Raw genomic sequence first — 24,023 nt, 5'->3', positions numbered from 1 at the left:
AAAGTGCGAACCCCAGGGCCGGAACCCGCTTGCAAGTGAGGGTGTCCCAGCGGCGCGGGGCTTGTGCCCGCTGGCCCTGCTCGTAGCCCCGCTGGCCCTGCCCGGAACCCCGCTGGCCCTGCTCGTAGCCCCGCCGGCCCTGCCCGGAACCCCGCTGGCCCTGCCCGGAACCCCGCTGGCTCTGCTCGCTGGCCCTGCTCGTAACCCGGCCGGCCCTGCCCGCGGCCCGGGCTGGAGCTGCCTGTGCTGAGGGCCCGGGGCCCGCCGGGAGCTGTAGGCGCGGCCGGACTGCGGCTCCCGGCGCCCCCCGCGCCGGGCGGGGGCAGCGCTGCGGCAGCGGCGGGGCGGGCGCGGAGCCGCCCCGGCCCCTTTGTGTGCGCGGCCGCGGCTCCGGCGCCGCCGCCATCTTGTGCCGGCCGGGCCCGTGTCCGCCGGGGCTCCGCGGGGCAGCGCCGGCCGCGCTCCCGCACGGAGGGGCCGAGCGGAGCCTCCCCCGCGCTCCCCCGCCCGGGGCCCGTCCCGCGGCTGCCGCTCCGCACCGTCCGCTCGGCGCCTCGCTAGCGGAGCGCGGCCGCCCCGCCCCGTCTCCCCGCCCCAGCCCGAGCGCCGATGCCGCCGCTGGAGCGGCCCCTGCCCGGGCCGCGGGCGTAGCGGCGGGCGCGGCCAGCGCCGCTCCCCGGGAGGCGGGCGCCCGGCGGGCGAGGAGCATCAGGAGAGCGAGGCCCGGCCCCGCGGAGCCGCCGCCGCCGCTGCCCGCCCCATCAGGCGAGCGGCAGGAGACCCGCCCCGGCCGGCAGCGAGCCGGGCCGCCGCCGCAGCGCCATGAAGATCAAGGATGCCAAGAAGCCGTGTAAGGCCGGGCCGGGGGAGGCGGCGCGGGGGGCGCGGGGCTGCGCGGCGGGCGGTGCCCATCCATGGATCCGGGAGATGCCCGCAGAGACGCGTCTCGCTCCTGTGCGTCCCTCTAAGGGAGGTGTCGGGGTTCAGGTGATCCTCAGTGCTGGCGTCGGACGGACTAGAATAGAAAGTGATATAATCAGTTTCTTGGGGATGGGTGCTGTGTTTGATGAAGATGGCACTTAACCACTGTGCTGAGCATCTGCGCAGGTGGCTGCACTTGCTACAGTTTTGGTTTTTAAAGGCTAATCAACTAATAATACTTTTTAGAATATTTACTAATACTTGGATATAACTCTTCTGTTAAAATACGCTGAGTGCTCCCCTTTAATAACTACAGCTGTAATAATATTTCTTGCTATATGTTTTTCTGAAGTGCCATGTTTGTTTTGGAGGGTGCAAACATGGTTCAGACTCAGGTGAATATAAACAAAATGTCTTAAGATTACAGCTACTTCTTGGGAAGAGACATTTGGATTGGGTATAGTTAATGAACGTGTAGTTGATGTGATCTCAATGTAACAGATGCACAGCTGTGCAAGGCAACACACCTGTCAAGCTCATACAGGTGTGCCTTAGCTGGAAGGGATGCAGGTATTGCTCCACTTAGTTTAGCATCTTTTTATACGTCACCATACTTAAAGAGTTACTTTCTGCGTGAGTTACTGTATAGGAAAGATGGCTAGTCCCAAATTTCTAGGCCTCATGTTGTTTATATGGCATGGCTGGCTAATGAGCAGCTCACAACTAAGACAGGATATTGGAAGTCGATGTTTTAAATTTATTTTTTGGGTGGCCCAAAAAGAAGAAAATCGCCAAATGCATATTTAACACAGGAAGTATTAGCCTGGCTCTAGACATAGCTGTAAAGGCTTTGAAAGTACGTTGTTTCCTGTGGTCTGTTGGGGAAACTCTAAATATACATCTTGTAGCACACAACCATCACCTCTTGTTACTGCCAGTGTTTGGAAATTGCTGAATTGACTGTAATGATGTTTATGAAGAGTAGAGTTCAGGCAGCATTCTTTTCCCTGGTATAATATTAAGAAATCTCATCAAGACAGCAGTAGCTGGCTGTAAAATGTTATAGTGGTTTGATAATTGAAATGGGGAGACTATGGCTGCTCCTACTGTAGAAACCTCTGAATTTCAGGACTGTCTCTGCTGGACCTCAAAGCCTTTTCTCCTGTAGTGGTGGATTTAAGCCTCATGGTTAAATAAATAACAGTGCAAATGTTATCAAGAAGTTTTAACTGCTCAAATATGTTGCAGTTGTAGTTACACTTTTCCAATTCTTGAATCTGAACTTTGATGTTGGTTTCATGATAGGAATTAGAAACAGTTGGAACTGCGTAAGTAGGAGGGGAAGGATACAGTGTCACACTAGGTTGTTTATTTCTTCTTGACTCTTGAACACACTTCGGAGCTGGTAGCTTTTTAAAAGATAATAGCACAGAGTTTCTTAGGCAGTGAACTTTAGACTCAATCTGCAGATTTCTGCTCATGGTTAATCATGCTGAGAGAGCAGCTGAATGTTTGAAGTGGACCAGATCCACAGAGGCCCTGAAGATGGAAATTTATATTCAAGGTGTCTGGTACCCAAATAATGCCATCAGTTTGGCGTAAATGCTCACATGGACCTGAAAGCTAGGTTTGGCTCACAATACCACTTTTAGACTGTTTACAAATCATTTGGCTGAGACACTTGTAGACACTTCTCAAGACAATTGCTGAGTGTACATTAGACCAAGTGAGTACCTAATCATCTGTGATGGAGCCAAATGTGGTTCTGGGGAAAAATGTGTAATTGTTACTTAACTTAAGAACCTGCAAAGTAGAACTGAGCAGATTGCTTTAGTCTACCTGTCCGTTCATCTGTGGTGTTTAGCATCAGGAAGGAAGGCCTGATGGCAGTGACTGGCATGAGAGTGGTGAGGGTAAAATGGGGACACCAAACCAGTTCACGAGTTCCTGATGTGGGTACAGTGCCTAGACATGCTTGTATGGTCCTGCCCTCCAGATCTTCACCTGACTAGTGCTGTCACTAATCTGATGGAGTAAAAACTGTGAGAAACACAGCAGAATTTATGGAACGTGGCTTCTGAGATTGGCTGTCTTGAAAGAGGCTGGTAAAGGGCCATTTAAATCTCATCTGCTGGTGATGAGAGGAATCAAGCATTTCTTATAGGAAGATAACAAATTCAAATCAGGAAAACCTTGTTCTAAGTCAGTGTAGCAGTGGAAGGGTGAGAGGTTGCGGAGTCTCCATTCTTGGGGGATTCTTGCAAAACCTCTGAGGCCTCAAAGTGTTGACTGGACAAAGCTGTAGCTGACCTCATCTAGTGTTGGCAGTTTTCCTGCGGTGTAACTGAGAGGTCAGAGCAGATGACATCCAGAGGGACCTTCCGAGCAGCAGTTGCATGATAGCTCTTCTGAGGAAATGCCCATGGAGAAGACTGGCTGGCAATTTTTAAGGAAATTTCCAAAGGTTATTTGTGGGTTGAGATGATGAATGCGAGAGCAGCAAGTGTTGCAGAGCTGCTGCTGTGTGGGATCTGCCCAAAGGGAAGAGAGCAGGAACTCGTTCCGAGAGAGCTGTGCATGTTGGCGGGGGAAGGCGAGAGCGCTGTGCCAGCGTGCTGTGCTCTCCAGGGGAGCTGGAGCCCTTCCTCTTGGCTCTGGAACATAACCCAGTGCTGAAGGAAAGGCAGACCTGGAGCATTTGATACGCTCTGTATCTTACTTGTTGCACTTTGTTCCTTTTGATTGTTTATTTGAGGACAAATGCCCGCTTTTCCCTTGAGGTGAATTGAGACACCCTAATATATGAATGTACGTCGCAGAGATTTGCAAAATCCTGTATCGGTGTAAAGCAAAGATGAAAATTTCAAGTTTATTTTCTCCAGTGTGGTTCTGTGGATGCATGTAATCATTGTGGACACATGGAGGATTACTGTAGTAAAATTGATGAAAAATCCATTTGGATTGATGGAGAATCCCATATAAATAGATGTTAGGCTTTTTCGGGTTTTTTTCCCATGGAATTTGCTGCATAGTTTTTGGTATCCTAGCATTTTCTTATTAGTCCTTAAAAGCTAATTATTAGCCCATAGCAGATGTTACAAGCTCTCACTTGATTGCAGTTGAAAAATGTATTTCTAATAATGGATTAATACTGCCAGGAGCAGTGTATACTAAAAGTGTTATGCACTTTTAGTGTATAACACAGTGCAACTTTAAGTGTTAAATTATTCCTCTGCATTCTGTATCTCACCGTAATAACACCTATCCCCAATGACACCGCTGCTGAAATGTCAACAGAATTACCAGAATGAGCAAGGAGGGAGAGGCTGAAAGCAGTGATATTTTGTCTTGTATTAAGCTTTATGTGGTACCCACTTGTAGAAGTGATAAAGGCCATGTCGAGCAGTTACAGTAATTGCCCATTACCACCTGTCCTCCCACTGTGAACGGGGCTGTTCTGGAGCGTGATTAGAGGTGGCTGAGTGGGAGTTTGCAGAGCGTGATGGAGTTTTCCCACAAGGAAAATGGGAGGATGTGCCAGGGTGTGTCAGATACATTTAATTTGCATGTTAATTCTGTCCAGCCCAAATGTATTTTGAGCTGGACTTGGGATATTTGAACCAAAAAACCTGTTACACAGCTTGTTAAGGAAAGTCTCCAGTATCTCAAGGACTAAGGACACTTAAGTGCATTTTTGTTCTGTAGAGGCTCATAGGCCATGTAGATTGGTGTTCTTGGGCACAGCAAAGGCATTTTGCTGCCCAGCCCTCAGGTTAATCACATTTAATTTAGCAGTTCAGCAAGCTTTGGTCTCTTAACTTGTCCCATTGCTCACATTAGCTGCCTTAGCCTCACAGCTGCTTTAGTTGTTAAAATTTGCCATCAGGTTTTACTTTGCTGTATGCTGATGTTTTAGGGAAATGCTGGAAGTATAAGAATGCATGTACATTCACAGAAGAAAATATATTTGGAGAAATTGCGAGATGCATTTAGTTTGTTTATAAACACCAACTGTGTAATAGTTCAATGTAACTTTTAAATAGTTGTTTGCCTTGCCAGTATTCAGATAAGAATGGGATCAAGGTTAGTTTTGTTATCAAAGGCTACACACTGAGCTGAATTAGATACGTTTTGGGCATCAGAACCGATGATACTGCATACTTTCATAAAGAACTGTTGCAGTGCTGGCAGAAGTAAGTTTTAAGTTTTTGTGGATATCATGATCATTTTCCTTTCTTGTATTTTGAGGCTGTATAGCGTCATGAACTTTGGCACCCTTTGGCTGTTGTTCCCCAAGCCGTGTTTGTACTTGGAGTGCAACAGTCTTATTTCTTAATAATGCATAAGCTTTCTTACAGAGATGACACAAAATGTGGTAGGCTGTTCTTTGCTGTCACTGACAGCTGTGAATTTATTTTCTTCCCCATGGTGCCAAGCTCCCAGCTTGAATTAGGAGTTAGCTACTCTTCTTTGAAGGTTGGTTCTTGTTAATTTATACAGGACTGACCCAGAGTGTTACTTTATCTTAAAGGGAAAATTAAGTATTTCAAAGGTGTTTGTGTTTCAAATATGTCATTACATGCATAGGAAAGAGGTTGACAGGAATCTGTTTCTCAGTTTTTAAAAGCAAAATACAAATAGAACATTAAAGTGAGGAATCTTAGGCTTGACTGAATAAGCAGGGGGGATAGTTAAATCTTTGTACTTCCTGCAGCTTTGGAACTAGAATGGGTGTGCAAAATCAGAATACAAATCTCTGGTCTGGGTGGAAAGCTTCGAAGAACCCTTAGAAAAGGAAAAAAACACTTCAACCTTTGTCCTTGTGTTGGCACAAACAAGACATGCTCTGTCATTATTTCATTTGGCATATAAAGACTTGTATGATAAGATATAAGTAACCTTAAGACTGCTGTGACTGTGTACAGCACAAACTTGAGAAGTGCAGACACGAGAGAATGAGGTTTCCCTGTGTATCTCTAAAGATTATTAAGGTTTAAATAACAAGCAACAGCCACACCAGCATGGGTTTTCTTACTCAGCAGAACTGCTCCATCATTACATGACCACAGCACTCTCCCCTTGTGGGAAGTGCTTTTCTAATTGCAGGAAGCAGTTCTAGGGAATCCTTTTAAAGATGATATTTTTTTTAAATTCTGAGCCCCTCAGAGCTGTCTTCACAGCATGTACTGAGCAATCTGCTGCTTTATTGCAAGGGTTTGGGGTTGCTGTGTCTAGGTAGGGACCACAGTGGTTCCTGGCAGAGCTGGGGAGTGAAAGAAAGTCTGGATTTGTAATTAAGATGGTTGTATATTATGGTATTCCAATTGGTGTCCTAAAGATAGTTAAATTTGGTGTGAAGTATCTCATTAAACACCATATGGGTTTTGACTTCCCAGTTAGTGTCCTACATCATGTATCTCTCTCTTCTTGGATAGTGAAGATCTGTGTTTTGTGTATTTTTAATTAGAGCCTGGTCTGACTTCCTAAAAGCAGAATGTGTACTTTTGAAAGAGTTTTATGTAGTTTATGCGAAGCAGTTGGGCTTGTTAAATATAAAGCTGGATTCTTACTTTTCATTTTGTCAAATTGCTGCTGACTACTGCAGAGAGGAGTTGAACTTTGAAAAGTTGGGCCCTCAATTTGTTCTGTGAATAGCAGTTAAATTCTCAGCAAGGAGTATTTCTGAGCTGTGCATCACTTTTTGTGGAATATTCCTGGGAAAAACAATCAAGAGGAAGAGCTGAAAAAAATCTTTTAATTATCTAATCCCCACAGAGCTGTGGAAAAAAAGTCCACTTTTAGTGCAGGGGAATTGACTCTCCTTACAGATTGAAGCTGTGGAATGATGGTTACAGTTGTGCAAGTCTTCAAACATAGTATCTGCAGATCTGTAAGCTTGAAAAAAAGGTTGTGTAATTGGCATTGGCCTCATCCAGACATGTTTCTGTAACTGTGGCTGCTGAAAGGAAGGATCAAGCTGATGTCTGGGGGTATTTTTTCAGGTTGTTTTTTTTTTTTTTAAGATTTTTGCTGCTGGCATTCTGCTCCTAAATATCTTCAGAGAAACATGACCCACAAATACAAGTAAAAAATACTTTTTATAGAGTCATTTATGTATCCCTGCATTCAGATATGATGGATCCTGGGTCAAGATCTACCCTAGGCAAACCTGCAGCAGTAAGAGGAAGGTTCACAAGGTTTCCATGTTGTGTCCATGTACAGTTACATTCAAATTCAGTAGAATCAGTGTATTTCTATTATTTAAAGAGAGCTCAGGTGTGGATAAATCTTGTATCTTCCCAGCTGATTGTGCCCTTGCCATTTGTGTGTATGTGGATCCCTTTCTGTGTTTGGAAAAGAAAATGGCTTTCATTTTCCTGGCTGCACCTGTAATAAAATCCATATAAATCAATCCAGAGTGGCTTGCATTCACAAGAACCCTTGTGTAACACCTTTTTGCTGGTATAAGGACTGAGTTAACAGTACGTGGGCCCAGTTGCTTGTCAGAACTCCTCCACCTTGCAAATGAAACTTGAGCAATGTACTTGCCAGCCAAATCTGGACAAATTTTCAATAGAAAAATGTTAAACTTCCTGGGGTTTGTCACATTTCCTATTTCTTCAGTTTCAGAATCTGTCAGTGGCTGTTCAGATCACTCAGTTAACCCAGAAAACTGATCTTGTACAGCATGATCCCATTTTTCAGCATAAAATGTGTTCTCATTTAAATTACAGAATAAACGTGCAGTTCAGCTGTTCTTGTTTTTTACTTGGTGTACAAGATCCATAAACCTTAGGACTTACAGAGGTGTGACTAATGCTGTATTTGCAAAAGCTTTTTGGATCATTTAACATGGGATGAAGTGGATCTTCTGACAAACAGGCATGACTTGCACCAAATCATCCTTAAACTCATCACATGAACTTTCAGCTGTTCCCCTCTCTTTGCTGTTTTGGAGGACAGGATCCCAGTTATCACTAGGCTGCTGAACAGGAGAGTCCAGGTAGTGCCTGGCTCAGTGTGTCCTGGTTAAATCCTGCATGGCTTGGATTGACTCCTACAGATGTGTTCTGGTCTGCTGGCTGAATCAGCTGCCCTTCCTCAGTTTTCTTCTTGTGACACCATTCATGGCAAGTGGTTGAAGTTTGGTGAGGTCACTTCCAATCCTCAGCTAGTTGTGGTCAAACAGTAAGATGACAGATTTGTTTATGTCCAGAGTCTCAGGGTGAAGAAGGGTGGCATGCAGTCACAAACTCAGTTCATGTGTATCTTTATGCTTAGTCTTATGCTTAGCCCTCAGCTTTATGGAAAAGATACCAGGTTTATAGAACTTCTTCATTTCCACTTCAAACTAGATTTTGCTCACAGAATTTAACTTTGTATTTAAAATTAGTTTTTCAAGGTAAGATAACCAATTAAATTTTTTTGTTAATATCTGACAATATTCTCTTGACGCCCATTCTGGAAGTTGAGGCATCATCAAAATTTCTCTTAACTTTAGCACTCAATAAATGAACTGACACACAGCCAGCCTTGCCTAAATATATTAAAATGTTTTGGTAGGTCATTCTTCTCAAGGATAGATCCCACTGGTAATGTAAATACAATGTAATTGCATCTTGCTCATGATAAGCATATTAACATCTTTTTGGTTTTGTTCCTGACTTTCATGCTTCTGTAAGATGTAAATTACATCTAAAAAATAAATTGGAATGCTAAAAAATAATAAAAAAAAAGAGGCAAAACCAAGCAAGTTATAGTGTCAATTAGGAATTAGAATATGAGCTTCCCAGCTGGATATCCAGGATCTTTTTTAAACTTAAAAAGTAAGTTTTAATTACTGTTTCTGGGAAATGACAGTGGGAAAGCTCTCAGTTGAGGATGTTGTCTTTGCTGTAGGGTTTCTGAGTATCTGTTTCTCTGCACTTAGGAATATTTATTGATACAGGCATATTCAAATTTTGGTCCTGGGTGTCATAGACAAAATCCCTTTTAGGAACTGCAGTTATCCTGCATAAGTGACAAAGGCAAAGCACTTGTGGTTAAGTATTGTTATTTTGTACTACAGAAATTCCCCCTTCCTAGCCAAGATACCAAAAAAAAAGAAAATAAACCAAAAAATGGAAGCTAAATTCAGTAATATTAATTTTCTCTTTTGCTTGTACGTTTTAATAGGACATTTTGTTATCCTTTTAACTTCAAGAGATAGAAATTGAGTATCTTAACTGCATCAATTTTTAAAATGCATGCAAATAAATTAAAGCTTTCCTCTCAACAACCACATTATGTGAGGGACTGTCAGAGGAGGAGTACCTGGCCTGCCCCTGTTGTCAGCTGTAATGTGTAACCTGCTTTCTTCTATTGTGCATTGCAGTCTTTGTGCTGAACTACGTCAGAGCTGTTATTTTAGAAGCAAAGGTTATTTTAATCCTTTGTTCTCAATTTAAAAAAAGTGGTTGAATTTTGTTTATAAGGTACTCTGAAAGATAGGTTATAGTTTGGGGGGTTTTTAGTTCGGCTTTCTGAGCACCTTATAGCATTTAAATGTGTAGAGTTGCTCATTTTTCCGTTTTTACCTGAGGGCAGAGACATATTTAAGGTCATGTAATTGAAATGAGTTCTTTTTTCCTGTGAGGTTTGTTGTTAATGTCTGTCTTGTTGAAAAGTACAGCACAGGTTCAGTCTTAAGCTCCAGGTATGGCTTTTGTTCTTCAACAAACCTAATGGCTCATTCTTGTATCTTCACAGCTTTCCCATGGTTTGGCATGGACATTGGGGGAACATTGGTCAAACTTGCCTATTTTGAACCTATTGACATCACTGCAGAGGAGGAGCAGGAGGAAGTGGAAAGCCTGAAGAGCATCCGCAAATACCTGACTTCCAACGTAGCCTACGGATCCACTGGCATTCGGGATGTCCACCTGGAGCTGAAAGACTTAACGATTTTTGCTCGAAGAGGAAACTTGCACTTTATTCGGTTCCCAACTCATGATTTGCCTACCTTTATCCAAATGGGAAGAAATAAAAACTTCTCAACACTACACACGGTGCTCTGTGCCACCGGTGGTGGCGCGTACAAGTTTGAGGAAGACTTTCGCACAGTAGGTAGCCTGGCTTGCTTCTGCCTGAAGCTGATGCTAAAAGCATTGCTGCTGATGGGTTAAAATAATCTGTATTTTGGAAAACTGTGGGGAGCTCCAATATTTTTCATTATGAATTAAGTATGGTGGGAAGTTACATCCTTCCTGGAATCCACAGCACCTGTTAACTGTCGTTGTGCTTTGTCAGAGAACAGCAGTGTGAATATCACGTGCAGAACTGTAGGAGCACTCTAGTGAGCCTTAAGCTCCACAGGATTTCTGACCTGTGGTTTTTCTGTGATCCTTGGGGTGTTAATGAAGTTGTAGGGATAGCACGATGCCATTGAGCTTTTTATATGCTTATACCTTACAAGTTACTGTTTTGACTTGTAAGATGGGGGAAGAACCCCACAAACTTTGAACAGATTTGCAGATATGAGTTCCACAAGATGACACTCAGTGGGGCCTCTAGGGTATTTGATAAACCTTTTATTGATTTAAATTGATGAAAAATGTTGTTAATTTTTCAATGGAGTAATGTCTTAGTATCTCAAAAGTTATCTTTGAGTTTACCCAAGCAGATACTTAAACTGCATCTTTCTTCTTGATTCAGGTCTGAGATCTGGATTTACACTCAGATTAACTTGCTAGTTTATGTATTCAGAATTTAGCTCTAAATTCTTTGTTGGCTTTATAGTGGCATTGAAATTCCTGAATTAGTCACATGAGATAGCTTCTTAAAGTTGGGCAGTACAAATACAGTCATAAATTTGTAGCATATTTGTGCAATGTTAGAACATGGTGCCACCATCTTTTTTTCTTTCTTAACACAGATTGGAAACCTTCAGCTGCACAAACTGGATGAGCTTGACTGCCTTGTCAAAGGCTTATTGTACATAGACTCTGTCAGCTTCAATGGCCAGGCAGAGTGCTATTATTTTGAAAATGCCTCAGATCCCGAGAGATGCCAAAAGATGCCTTTTAACCTGGATGATCCATACCCATTGCTGGTTGTTAACATTGGTTCAGGAGTCAGTATTTTATCAGTCCATTCCAAAGACAACTATAAAAGAGTAACTGGAACAAGGTAATTTAAAAACCTACGTTGGGGTTGTTACTTTATGGGGCAATGACATAAGGATCTTGCATGTGAGGAAATGCTGTTTAAAAGCTACTGGTTTTCTGTGTCCTTAGTCTAGGTGGAGGGACCTTTCTTGGGTTATGCAGTTTGCTGACAGGCTGTGAAAGTTTTGAAGAAGCTCTGGAAATGGCATCCAAAGGAGACAGCACACACGCTGACAAGCTGGTTCGGGATATTTATGGAGGAGACTATGAAAGATTTGGTTTACCAGGATGGGCTGTAGCATCTAGGTAAGCAGGAATCTCTTTGTGGGTTCTTTTGTTGGTTTGGGGAGATTCAAAAACAAGATTTAAATATGCAGAGACAGCTGCTTTTTTGCAAGGTTTTATTGTAGTCAAGTTCCATTTTTATTGTAAAAGTATGTATCCTCAGCTTTCCTGGAGGTTTAAAGCCACGTGCAAGTGCAGGTGCCTGCTAGGTCGATATTGAAGAAACCTTCTGAGGTATTTCATGCACAGCTTTGTGTGAGTTAGAGGTAACACGAGGTGATTGCAGGAACAAAGTGCAGAGGTGGTGTGGTGTAACCCAGCAGGCAGCTAAACAGCACACAGCCACTCAGGCACTCCCTCCAGTGAGATGGGGGAGAGAACTGGGAGGAAAAAAGTAGAATTGGTGGGTTGAGGTAAAGAGTGTTTAAAATGACAGAAATTGAATGGAACAGAATGGTCCCCTCCCCATCCTTGTGCACCCCCATTGTGCTCAGGGGTGGGGTGGGGTGAGGAGCAGAAAAGGCCTTGACTGTGTGCAGGCCCTGATGAGCAATAACAAAAACATCCCTGTGTTATCAGCAACCTCCAGCACAAATCTGAAACACAGCTCTGTAGTAACTACAATGAAGAGAATGCCAGCTAAAACCAGCACACAGCTGCTAGGAAGAAAATTAACTTTGTCTCAGTCAAAACCAGTAGAAGAGAGGGAAAAAAGTACCAATTTCTTTTTTATTTCCTAGCATCTTTTGGTAGAGCCATTGTCTATAGGGAAGGTGAGTGGGAGATGGCTTTTGTGTTGCTCTTACAATGGAGAAATTCCTAATTTTTTTTTGAAACATGGTTTCAAAGTTTTCAGACACCTGATGTAATGGTTTAACTACTTTTCTCACTGGTGAGGGCTGTTGAACACAGTTTGCACCATGACAATGTCATTGTCAATGACAGAGGACTTCTGTCACAGCTGCACATATTATTTCCATTGGGGAATATTGATGATATTGCAGCTTCACTACCTGTACAAAAGATAAGAAAAATAAACTCTGCAAGCAAAACTAGTATGTACATAAGAGTGTTCATTAAATTTTTGCTGTTACTTCATAGTGAGTCATAATTCATGGCAACTTAATTGTTCTCCCTCTCCAGCCACCTGAGTCCAAGCCTCTCGAGAGCCCATGTGCTGAGAGGTTTTAATATGTGTGAACTTTACACTTTAGTCAATACTTTTTAACTTGCTTTGTGTTGGTACTTTCTCTTCTCATTTGCTTTTTAAGATCCTTAAGAGCTATAATGGTTTTTTGAGTCTTAAAATAATCAGGATTCTTGTTCTCCAAACTGACTTAGATGTGGCACAGAATTCTTGGTGCTAAAATATCACAGGTAGCTATGGATTCTTGTCTTTTCTTTTGTGCTGTGCATAGTAAGGGAAGTGCCCTTCTGATCCAGAAGGGCATTTGTGCAACCTAAATTGCATTTTGGCAGCTGTTTCATTTTGTTTCAGAGGGTTGTGGTCTGTCATAAAACCATTCAATTCATCTCTGGTTTTCTTCTGCTTCACACATAGAGGAATGGATAGGTATTTGTGAGGAAACAAGCATGACAAGTGGAGGATTTACCAATCCAGCAGTGACTTAATTTACAGTGACTAGATTTGCAGTGTAGTCTTCTGTGAATATTACGACTGTTTTACTGTAGGTGGTTCTTCATGGAAGTCAACAGTCTGAACAAAAATGTTTTGCTGGGGGGCTATTATTGTAACACAATTGACTGTTTCCTGTGAAGGAATAAATACAGATGTAGTGTCAAATTGCTTTATTTAATACAGACTTAAAAAGCAAGTTCCTCAAAGAGGAAACATGAGACATATGTTCCATTACAGCATAAAAAAATCCGTTCTGAAATTATTTCAAATGCACATGAATCATTTTGTAACTCATGACCATTTCTTCTGTTCCAGTTTTGGGAATATGATCTACAAAGAGAAGAGGGAGTCTGTCAGTAAAGAAGATCTTGCAAGAGCCATATTGGTCACCATCACCAATAACATTGGCTCTATTGCCCGGATGTGTGCAGTAAATGAGGTAAAAACTTCTGACAAGGAAATGGTCTATTTACAGCTCTGTTTGTCTCACATGAAATGACTGCTAAAATGGTGTATTATTTTAAACCTTTTAATACATTCTCAAATGAAATGAGGATGTAATAGCTTTGAGTTGGGCCTGCAGTCACCCTGTTTTAGCAGGGGGACTTCCAAGACCTTCATCACAACATCCTGTGCTTACCTGCAGGCTTTGGGCTCCATTCTTTAACAGAGCTCCTCATCAGGTACCCTCCCCATTGGCAAAGATATTCTTGTGCCACTTCTCCAGAGACAGTCAAAATATTCTGAAGCAATTCCTAGTACTTTAACCATAAAGAGTTAGGGTTGCCCTGGTGATCATGCAGTCCAGCTCCCCTGCCAAGGCAGGGTCACCTGGGGATTGCATCCAGCCCTGAAACATGGGCTCAGAAACAAACTGTGGACTCTGTGCTTGGAGGTTTCAAAATACATGACTTGAGCAACTGCAGAATTTAAGTTGCTGAAAGGCCTGCTTTGAGCAGTGCATAATGATGGCCTCCAGCAGTTTCTCCAAGCTGAAATTATTCTCTTATCAAAGCCTTGTTTCTAGTTAAACATTATTTTAATTTTTTTCTAGCTCTTGAGGCTTAAAAATTGCTTTGACACCTCTCATCTTGCTGGTTGATGCAGAGGAGGTTTCCTGACATTGTTTCTCAAAGTTTAAAAAAGAATCAGTATGTGTTCAGTATTAGTGTGGACAGCCAAGAAGCTGTGGAAGAATACTGAATTTAGGCATAGAAGATGTAGTGTCTGAGCAGCAGGGATTTCTTCCTTCATTATCAACAAACTTGGGATAAAATGAGGTTTAGTAAAAGCTTTCTTGGAGAAGACTATGGGTAACTGAATTTAGAGCTCTGTTTAAAATCTTTGGATATGAATGTCTCAGAAGCACCAACAGCCCTGTTAGCTGCAGTAACTCTCCTTTTGCTTAGGAGCCAGATTAATTATATTTTCTGGTTTGAATATTGCAACTCCTCCTTCAGTTTCATTATCTTTCCTTCATGTCTGTCTTGGACAAGAAGGATAATTTTGTGACTGTTAATTTTGGCTTTTTGCGTTATGGCAAAGCTGAATAACAAAAGACTTAAAATGAAGGTGAAGTTGAAAGTACATTCTACATGTCTTAGGCAAATGTGTGCAATTTGTATTTAAGGGTGGGAGTAAATGAGGACAAATCAGAACTTGTAAACTGCATAAATCAGCTTTATTCCAAGGGGGTTTTGGTCTAATTCCAGCTATATCACAGAACTACAAACTATAAGAAATAGCTAATAGGGATATACAAGCTAGTACCTTGAACTGATGTATAAAGATTAAATAAATGTAATTATTTTGACTTCCTGCAGTAGAGCAGAATTGTTTTTGTGCCTTAACTATGTGTCTGCTGTGTCTTCACTGGGAATTAATCAAGATGGTTAAAAAACAGTTGCATATAAGACATTTGACTACAGGTTGAATTGTCATATTAGTTACTGCAGTAACTTGGATATGACCATTAAGCACCGTGCTAAGGATTAACACAGTTACATTTGCTTTGGTTCTTCCTCTTGTGTCGTTAAACCAGTGTTTAACATTTTCACTTAACGCTGGATTTACTTCAGTTAATGGGGAATATTAAATGATGTTCACTATTTTACATTTGACTTGATTAAAATTCACAGCTCACTTATAGTATTCAGCTCTTAGTCTGATGTCAGGCTGAGGTATACTGAGGTCTGAAGATGAAAGGAACATCTGTCATGTCTTACTGCCTTCGGCTTCTTTACAGTGCTGCCTTGTTGCATATGGATCAAGCAGCATTGTACAGGGCTATGAAGGCATTGAGTCTTCTCTGCTGAACACAAGTATCTTTCATTTCATTTCACTTTTAGCTGGGCTCTTTCTTTGGTGTAATTGCTGAAAACGCTCACTTAATTTGAAACACAAATGCTATTTGTCTGTAAATTAAGTCCTTTAATTCTTGAGGGTTGCACTGTTTTTCCTTTTCCCCTAGTATGCCGTGTTTTAAAATTTGAAACCATGTTTTAATTGTGGGTTTGTTTGTTTTTTGTGGTTTTTTCCTTGCTTGAAACAGTCCTCCTTTTCATAGCTTAATTTTTCAAAGCTGTGTTAAACAGTGAAAAGACTTAATCCTTTGCTGTTTTTCTTTTTTTTTATTGTTTTTTAGAAAATAAACAGAGTTGTGTTTGTTGGCAACTTTTTGCGTGTGAATACTTTGTCAATGAAGCTTCTTGCATATGCACTGGATTACTGGTCAAAAGGGCAGCTGAAGGCCTTGTTCCTAGAACATGAGGTATGCTGTGGCTCATTTATCTCTGTGTATTGTTGCACCATGAATCAGAAATGCCTCTCTTGAGTAGCTCTCATGTGTGATATCCTGAGGCACCAAGTGCTCAGTAAATATTAGAAATAAGAGGAGGTTTGTCTTGCTGAATTGGTTTTCTGGGTATAGTTTTCTGTCAGGGAAGTACTTCAGCCACTTTGGGGTATCTCAGTTCATGCTGATCTCTGAAGAGGGACAAGAAAATGTTAAACTCTGTGCTAAGGGTCACCAGTCTTCCTTGGGTTTGGGTGGCAACAACAGTAAGTATTGTGTTTCAAAGAGTGCAGAAATGTAAAGCTTGGCCCTTTGAAACACTTGCATTGTTCTCAGCTGAGCTTGAGCAGTGTCTTTAAAATGAAGACTGCTTTGACAAGGCCTGTTTTCATTCCACCACAGACCCCTCAGAGCTGTTGGAATGAATTTATGCTTTGAGAATAACCTGCTTTTGGGCAGCTTCTGCCATCTAGATAGGTATGCAGTGCTGAGAGCTTTGACCTGTTTTGCTTAAAATACAGGCAATCAGTATTCATTTCAGGTGCAACAATTGCTTCTGGGCTGTGGCTTGGGAATTTTTGTCCTCAGTGTCTTGGTCTGAAAATATTACAGCATTCCATCTGTTCCCTTCAGTTGATTCTCACAACTCTTTTCCATTATTGCTTATCCCACGACTGACAGTCTGTTCTGATGTTCACAGTAACAGTGGAAGGGTTCCTTGTTAGTTCTACCCTCTTCAGATTTTTCTTGGGTAAATTCTAAACTCTGATATTTTAAACTCTCATATTTGTTCAAGTGTATATCCCAAACACTTGAATACTTCTTAGTTATAGAGAAGGGGAAGATTTCACTCCACAGGCAAAAAATAATTCACCAGGAGAATGGTGTTCTTTGCATGCAGGTAGGTAGACAGTCCAAAAATGTGATGTGTGGATAGTTCAAGGAATTTTCACTTGCACTTTAGGAATAATATTGCTATGGGTATTGAAGATTTTTTAGCAAGCAGAAGATGCAGCTTCTCTAGGAAGAAGAAACCAAACCTGATTTCCTGCTTTAGGAGTCACTGATAGCTGTCTTAGAGGTCCTGCAGTGTATGGTGAGGCTTGGCAGGAAACCTCCTAAAGTCAAGCTAGATAAGAAAGATAAAATGTTTGTTTCACAAAGCCTTAAATAATTACTGTGCAATATTATATATTAAAAGTGTATAGTGTTCTTTCTGTAGCATTGAGCCATTAGATGATTGTTGTCACTAAAATGGGATTACTGCAGCATTTAATACCCTACTTAAACTTGATTTTTTTATTTTTTTTTTTAACAGGGATACTTTGGAGCTGTTGGTGCTCTGCTCGGGCTGCCAAATTTCAGTTGAGATACCAGATGTCACTACACTGAACTATTTTCCAGCTGAACGACACTTGTTTGTGTTGATGGGAATTAAATCTGGGGAGGGGAGAAGAAAATAGCTGATTTTCTGTAACTCTTTTTAAGAAGTGATTAAGCTACTGAGTATTGCTGTTGTGAGGAACGGGGTTTCACTCTGCTGGGCATTGGCAAGTGAACTGTTTGTGGCTATCATTTGTGTTCTTTGGTACGTGTAGCCAGTAGTGAATTTCTAATATGCAATACATCCCCTGAAAACAACTTTCCAGGAATTCCAGAAGAAGGAATGCCAAACCCTTAAGTGCTCAGGATGCAAATATTGCAGGTTTATTCCCAAGGCTTTAGGCCCATCAGTTTTATATATAACTGATAACTGAAAAATTATTTTCATTAGTTACACTGTTATTATGAGCACAAGTTTTATGTGTACTTATAGAAAACAAAAGACAGCAAGGTACTATTGACAAGATGAGGAAACTATCGACAATTCCTTCCCACAGTAAACATTGTAATTATTTTATGTGTGATGGAAATAATATTAATGCTTTAATTTCCAGTGGGAAGAATAGAAACACAAAGAATCAGCCAAAACAGCAGATTAAGCAGTTGATATCTTGAAGGTTTCATGAAGATACCTTAATTTATTGGAAGATTCAGCTGGTATTTTGGAAAGATTCCTCTGTCTTTAATTGGATTTGGAAAAGAGTTCAGTGATTAATGAAGGCAGGTTTTGGGGGGAAGATTTTTTTAAAGTTTTTATTTTTTGGGGACATGCCTTCTGGATTACTTTTTTTTCCCACTCCTAATTTCTGCCATCATGAGTCATCATTTATAAAGGTACCATAAAGCTTGAGAGAATTGAAGAAATCCTTATAAAATAGACTAATTATGGGACCTCATAATTCTGATGCTTTGGCTTATTTCTGTAGGGGTTTGGAATAATTTTTGCCGCATCCTACTGATTTGAAGTTGTGATTTCTCCCTAATTTTGGAAGAGTTGATCAGAATTCAATTAGATGTTAAAGTTGGAAGGTTACTTTTGGATTTGGAAGTTGAGGACAGCATCAGAGTTTGTATTGCAGCAGCAAATGGACCAGTATTTAATGTACTTACAATATGGAACCATTCATCAAATTGTGGCCTTGGGATAAAATCTATACTCTGGAACTGGTTTTTGGGGTTTTCTCTAGACTTTTAAAATTTACAGTTGTGATTATTATAATAACTTCAGTCCTCAAGCCAGGGCATGAGATCTTAAACTTACAGGACTATTACACAGTCAGTAGCTATATGACTTTTTGTGGACTAAAGAGCTACCCAATTTTGTGATATTTTCATGTTAAATTTAATTCCTGTAAGTGCATGGGGAGCAACCAGACTCAAACACGTTCATATCTTGGGGTTTAAGGTTTTTAAAACTGATTGCTCAAGTATTCCACAGCATAGCTGTGTTGTATTTACAGATACATCCCCCTTGTGTTAGAAACCCTTGTGCTATTTTCAGTCTTCTCAAAATTCAAAGCCCAAAACTAACATCATAGGTTTTTGCTTTTAAAATTTGCTGTGGGTCCTTTAAGAGTACAGTACCTTAGAGTAGGCAACTCATTTACATGCAATGCTAATCACAAATGCAGTTCCATTTATTGTTGCTTTTCTTGGTACTTGTACTACATTTCCATTGTGCTTGCTTGGATATTTCACTATAGACATATAAACAACTAAAAATTACACTCACAGTTCAGCTGATCTAATGCTAAATCAGGGCACTTCAGAAAATAAGTGGATACGGTTTTTAGAGAATGTCTTTATAAATGCTGTAAACTGTTCCTTTTGATTTAGGATTGACTATCAAAAGTAACCTTCATTTGGTTATAAAGCTGTGTAAAAACTTAATTTTCTGAATGTTCTGGCAGCCTGCTGAAAATTTTGCAAGCTAACTGTGTATTTTACTTGCAAAGGGTGCTTTAGGAGACATACTACAGCTCCATTAGAAACAGTTCCTTTAGACCATGTTTGTTTCTACTTCACTTTCTTTGTGATACTGAGAGTCCTCTTGAAGCAGTAGTTAGAAGCTACTTGTATATTTAACCAAAAGCACATATAGAAGATGATTACCTAATACCCATAGTTAATTAAACCAATTGAAGTTGATGTGACCTAACATACATTTTTAAAGTAAACTGTACAGAGTTACAAAATAAGCAAATGGAGTAATTCTTGAATAGCTGTACTGTATAGAAACTACTGTGAGAATCAAAAAGTATGCCCTACCTCTGTTTTATTTCCCTTGAGCTTCTAAAAAAATTGGCTTCCTGTTGCTAATTTTATCAGCACAATTGTCACTTCATTACAAGAGCAACCACGGCAGTTGTCAAGCCCTACTGTAAAGCCCAGGGGTCCTGTATTTAAGTCACATCTTTGGGTTTCATCTCATTTTCTGTCAGCTTAGAACTTGTTATTAGAGTCTCCAGAGATTGACTCTATCACCAGGAGAAATGATAGGCATCAGAAATAGTTGCAAGATAAGCCTTAATGTCTTTTCTTCTAAATTCTCTTGTAAACACGTTGAAAAGGCTTGTTTCTTTTATATGAATCACTGAAGTAAGTTGCTTTTTCCTGATACAGTCTGGTTTTACTTTTACCCTTGCCATTTCTTTTCCTCAGAGCTAATTGGTTGAAGCAGCTTTAGGGTGAATTGATTCAGTGTGATGTACTACAGTAGAGAAAATCTGGGGTTTTCTCAGGACTACTGTTGTCTTCTCAAGTGGAACCACTTTGTAGAGGAAAGTTCTGTGATAGTTCCTGAAAGTAAAATGTAAGACCCATTTTGAATGTGTAATCATTTGCAGCTCAGTCAGCCATGTGAGTGCCTTTTAATTTTTTCCTATAATGGTAATTTTATGGTACTGGGACTTTATCCATGAGGTTTCCAAACCAATATTACTTACCAGAGGAATGGCAGGTAATTTTATTGGCCATGGACATGATCCCTTTAATCCAGTGTAGCAAGAGATAGCAGGAAAACATCATCAGGTTTCCAGCTTCCTATCCCTGTAGCCCTTAATCTTGGGGTAATGATTTTGTGTTTCTTGGTCTTATCCCTCCAGCTTGGTCCTTTCAAGTATTATGCACAATTTTATTGTATCAATATCTCCCTAAAAATCATGCAAGTTTATAGTGAGATAATTACTGTTTATTTCTGGGCAGAAAAGTTCAATCTTAGGTGAAGTTATTCCAAGCTATTAAACATAACCACTTTGACCTTTCTAAGTCTACTTGGGTAATTGCAGTTTGAATGAAAGGGGAACTCCTGCAATACATCTTGAATATTTAACAGGCTGGAATTAAAACATCCTCAGTGTTCTTTACTGAACTGAGCAGAGGTTTAAATACAATTTCTCATTCTTTTTAGTAAAGTCTCGATATTTTTAGGAGTTGAGAGAGATGCTGCAGTTATACACCCTTTGTCTTAGTTTGCTCAAGATTTCCGGAGTGTGTTCAGGTGTCTGCCCTGCCTTTTGAAGATGTTTCCCTCTCTCAGGCACCTTTGTGATTCTACCAACAGCTGCTCATAATCGAGAGTTAGAGGGTGGAAAGGAAGAGACACCAATCACATTGTCCCACTTAGCCTCAGCTGGATATTCAAAAGCTCTGGCTTCTCCTGCTGGCTCATCTGCTCCTTCAGTGGTACTGTGACATTCCTGCTTGCACTTGAGTTGGTATTATAGATGCAAGGTGCCTTTAAGGGCTGTAATACTCTGTGTGTCTACCCAATACAGGTTTTCAGGAAACACCTGCCAGATCAGTTGAAAAAACTTCTCTTTTCTAAGTATTTCAGAATAACAGTGGGGTTTTAACATTTGGAACTAATTAAAGGGTCTTTTATCTAGAGTAGATCTCTGATAAAGACTAGATGGTGTCTTTCACATGCAGTCAATAATTTTCATTAATGAATAAATTTGTGGTCAGCCTGCTTTTAAATATCACTTTCACTGTTGACATTCTGGGTAGCACTGTAATCCTGAGGAAGCAGTGAGTTCAGAGCAGAGATGAAGGTTGGTGTGGTTCTGTTGAGCTAGTTCTGGTCAGTTCTAGTTATAACAAGACTAATTCTTTCCCTTGTCACTTGTCCTTCTTACCTACATCTCTTTATGTAGGCTTAAAAAACATACAATATATAACAGAGCTTTTCTGAGGTTAAAATGTGAACAAACATCTGTGGGACAGTTTGGAACTGTTTGAGCAAGGCCTGCAGGTCCCAGTGCAGAGCTGGGGACACACTTGGCACAGTTTCTGTTTGGGTGTGGTAATTTTTTCATTTCCCATTAATGCACAGTCGGAGGGGGTGGGCTTCACAATCAGTGTGGAGAAAATGGGAGAATTTACTCTTCAGACATGACCATGGGAGATTAAAAAATGCTTTTTCACACTCTAGAAGAATAATTCCTGCTTAAAGTTCTTTAAAGTTTTACTGATATATTCCAAAGTACATCACCAGTATTTTGTCAACTGCGGTAAAATTAATAATTCTCTAAGTTAACAGAAGTCTGCAAATAAACCTGTTTTATTGGTTTCATTTATTTCACACATGAAAAGCATATAAAGTATTCTTTAAAACACGCTTTTGGAAACATCTCAGATGATGCTGTAATATGTCTGTAATTATTAATGTGCTAATGGAATTAGGTTTGAGCACTCTCAGTGTGCATAACTGAGTGTCAGATCCTGCTCACTCTGTAGTTAGTTGAGTAGATCATTCTTTTAAACTAATGAGCTAGATTTGGCCTCAAGGTCTTCTGCCTGGGGAACGCAGTAATGCTACTTTGCATATTCCTGCTGGTGCTAAATCATTGTTGAAAATAAAGATTCTAAATAGAAATTGTAAATAAAATATTTATGGCCTGGTCCTTTTGACAGACTTAAATTTTATCATTTGCCAATACTTTTTGGCCTTATTTTGAGTTTCCCTTTTGGGTTTGGTTTTTTGACTGTGTGGACTGTGTTTGTTAATGTGGCAAGTCATTGGCAGGTGTGGTTTCCTGTGCTGCTTTGTGTAAGGCCCGTGGCACATTAGGAGACAGATGAATTTTCATAGCTGTACTCCATGTTATCCTTCATCTTGTTTTGTTACTGTAGCTGTTTGCAGAACTTGTGTCAAGTAGAACACAATTGGCATTTGTTCTCTGCTAAAACTTCCAAGAAAGTCAGGCACTGCTGAAAGTGTTTAGGAAAGCTGGTGAAAAGTTAGAAATACCCATTTAAAGTAATTTTAAAATCAAAATGTGCTATAGTGTCACCTATAAAATGAACTGGAATATAGTGTGCTGGTTGCTAATCTTTGCTATAAATTGTTGGCATTTCACAATTCACATTTCTGGCATCTGTTTAAGAAATTGTAAATACAAGCTTTGGGAGGAGGTATATTAGTTTCAGATTGTGCATTATGAAAGACTAGTGAAATAGTATTTTGAGACATATTAAATTACAACACCTAGAACATAAAAATCAGTGTGTTTGTGTTAGGGTATAGAGGGCTTTAGATAATCTGCACTTTTACATTCTTGAGTTTTGGCATTTTAACAGACATTTAATTTTCCATTCACTGTCTTGTCATATGCAGGCCTTGTAATCACCAGATGCTGTCTTCATGTATTTGTTTTGGTTAGCAAAGCAGAGAGGCAAATTTGTAACCTGTAAACCCTGGTAGGATGGAAGTTCTCTGAAGAGCCATTTGGTTAAGTTGCCTTATTCTATTACATTGCACTCATGGTATGTCTCTGCTTTCTTGTTTACTGTTCAGACACTGAAGATGTGATGTAAAAATATGTGCTACAAATTTTTCATTATAAATTACTCATGAATACCTTTGTGTCACCTGTTAAACAGCTCTTGTAAATGATGCCTTTATGCCATCTGTAATACAGCTCTTGTAAATTGTTTAAATTATTTTTCTTTTTATAGATTCTCATTATTGAATGTACAGATTAGATCCCTTTAATATGTCACTGAGTAATTTGATTTGGGCCCAAATATGGACAATGCTGTAATTCATCCCATCAAAACTGTAAATAATTCTTAACTGCTTGTTTGCATGAGTGAAGTTTGGATTTCATTTGCTTTGTCATAAACCAGCTCCTCTGTCATGGGCCTACTTTTTACAGTTTATTTTCCTGGTTTTATTACCATTTGTTCTGTACGAATGTTGAAACAGTACTTTGTCTTTTCCTAATAAATAATTTGAGATTGTTCATTGTTGGCCTGCATTTGTGGGTTTTGTGGGAGGGATTTCTGGGTGTGTTCCCATCCTTTGGCATCGTAAATTTCTGCATCATTTGATACTGGGGGTTGTTGCAGAATATCTTTAACCCAGGCAATGTCACTGCTGTGGTTTCATGCTCTTTGTCTAATAAGCTGATAATTCACAGCTCTTGGATTCGGATCCTGTTTTCAGAAACACTGGATGTGCTAAACAGCACTGGTTTGCAGTGTTGAAGAATGAAGTGTGCTCTGGAAGCAATGTAAGCTTTCCCCTTCCAGATCCACTTGGGAGCACCTGCTGCTCCCTGCACAGGGATGGGGAACTCAGTGGCATGTTTTACTGAGTAAAACACTTCATGTGCAAAGTGCTGACAATATATATAAACTAACTACTCCTCTATTGGAACTGCCCTTTGCTTATGTTTTGAAATGCCAAATTTTGTCATCCTGAAGTTGTCCTAACTGGATCCTACTGGGCAGGAATTTGAGAGGAAGGGAGCGTGTGCTACAGCAGCATCCTGGCAGGGCAGCTTGTGACCAGCTGTGTCAGGGATGGTCCTTCAGGGTTCTCTGCAAATATTTTATCCATCCAAACCACAAA

The 24,023-nt window shown here is 40.5% G+C and overlaps 1 protein-coding gene across 3 annotated transcripts; it reads left to right on the top strand.

Annotated features, from left to right (window-relative positions):
• The first annotated feature begins 682 nt into the window (after positions 1-682).
• On the top strand, positions 683-23,414 carry PANK3 (pantothenate kinase 3). Of its 3 annotated transcripts, none has more exons than XM_058848450.1 (7): positions 683-850; positions 9,670-10,022; positions 10,835-11,088; positions 11,196-11,372; positions 13,306-13,429; positions 15,635-15,760; positions 17,103-23,414. In XM_058848450.1, exons 1-7 carry the CDS (start codon positions 823-825, stop codon positions 17,151-17,153), a joined length of 1,113 nt encoding a protein of 370 aa, XP_058704433.1. In that variant the 5' UTR covers positions 683-822; the 3' UTR covers positions 17,154-23,414. The 3 variants fall into 3 exon arrangements, with proteins under 3 accessions (XP_058704433.1, XP_058704432.1, XP_058704434.1); XM_058848449.1 differs by having other exon boundaries at positions 840-954; XM_058848451.1 differs by lacking the exon at positions 683-850 and adding an exon at positions 873-987.
• The last annotated feature ends 609 nt before the right edge of the window (positions 23,415-24,023 follow it).

This window comes from Poecile atricapillus, chromosome 13 (genome assembly GCF_030490865.1).
Source record: "Poecile atricapillus isolate bPoeAtr1 chromosome 13, bPoeAtr1.hap1, whole genome shotgun sequence".
In the NCBI taxonomy this organism is placed as follows: domain Eukaryota; kingdom Metazoa; phylum Chordata; class Aves; order Passeriformes; family Paridae; genus Poecile; species Poecile atricapillus.
Note: the sequence above shows the minus strand (reverse complement) of the source record. Positions and strands in the feature narration are given on the sequence as shown.

Coding starts and splice junctions, on each gene's coding strand:
- PANK3 (XM_058848449.1), top strand. CDS start 915: ATGGATCCGGGAGATGCCCGCAGAGACGCGTCTCGCTCCT. Junction 10,023..10,834: donor TTGAGGAAGACTTTCGCACA/GTAGGTAGCCTG, acceptor TTCTTAACACAG/ATTGGAAACCTTCAGCTGCA. Junction 15,761..17,102: donor CCTTGTTCCTAGAACATGAG/GTATGCTGTGGC, acceptor TTTTTTTAACAG/GGATACTTTGGAGCTGTTGG.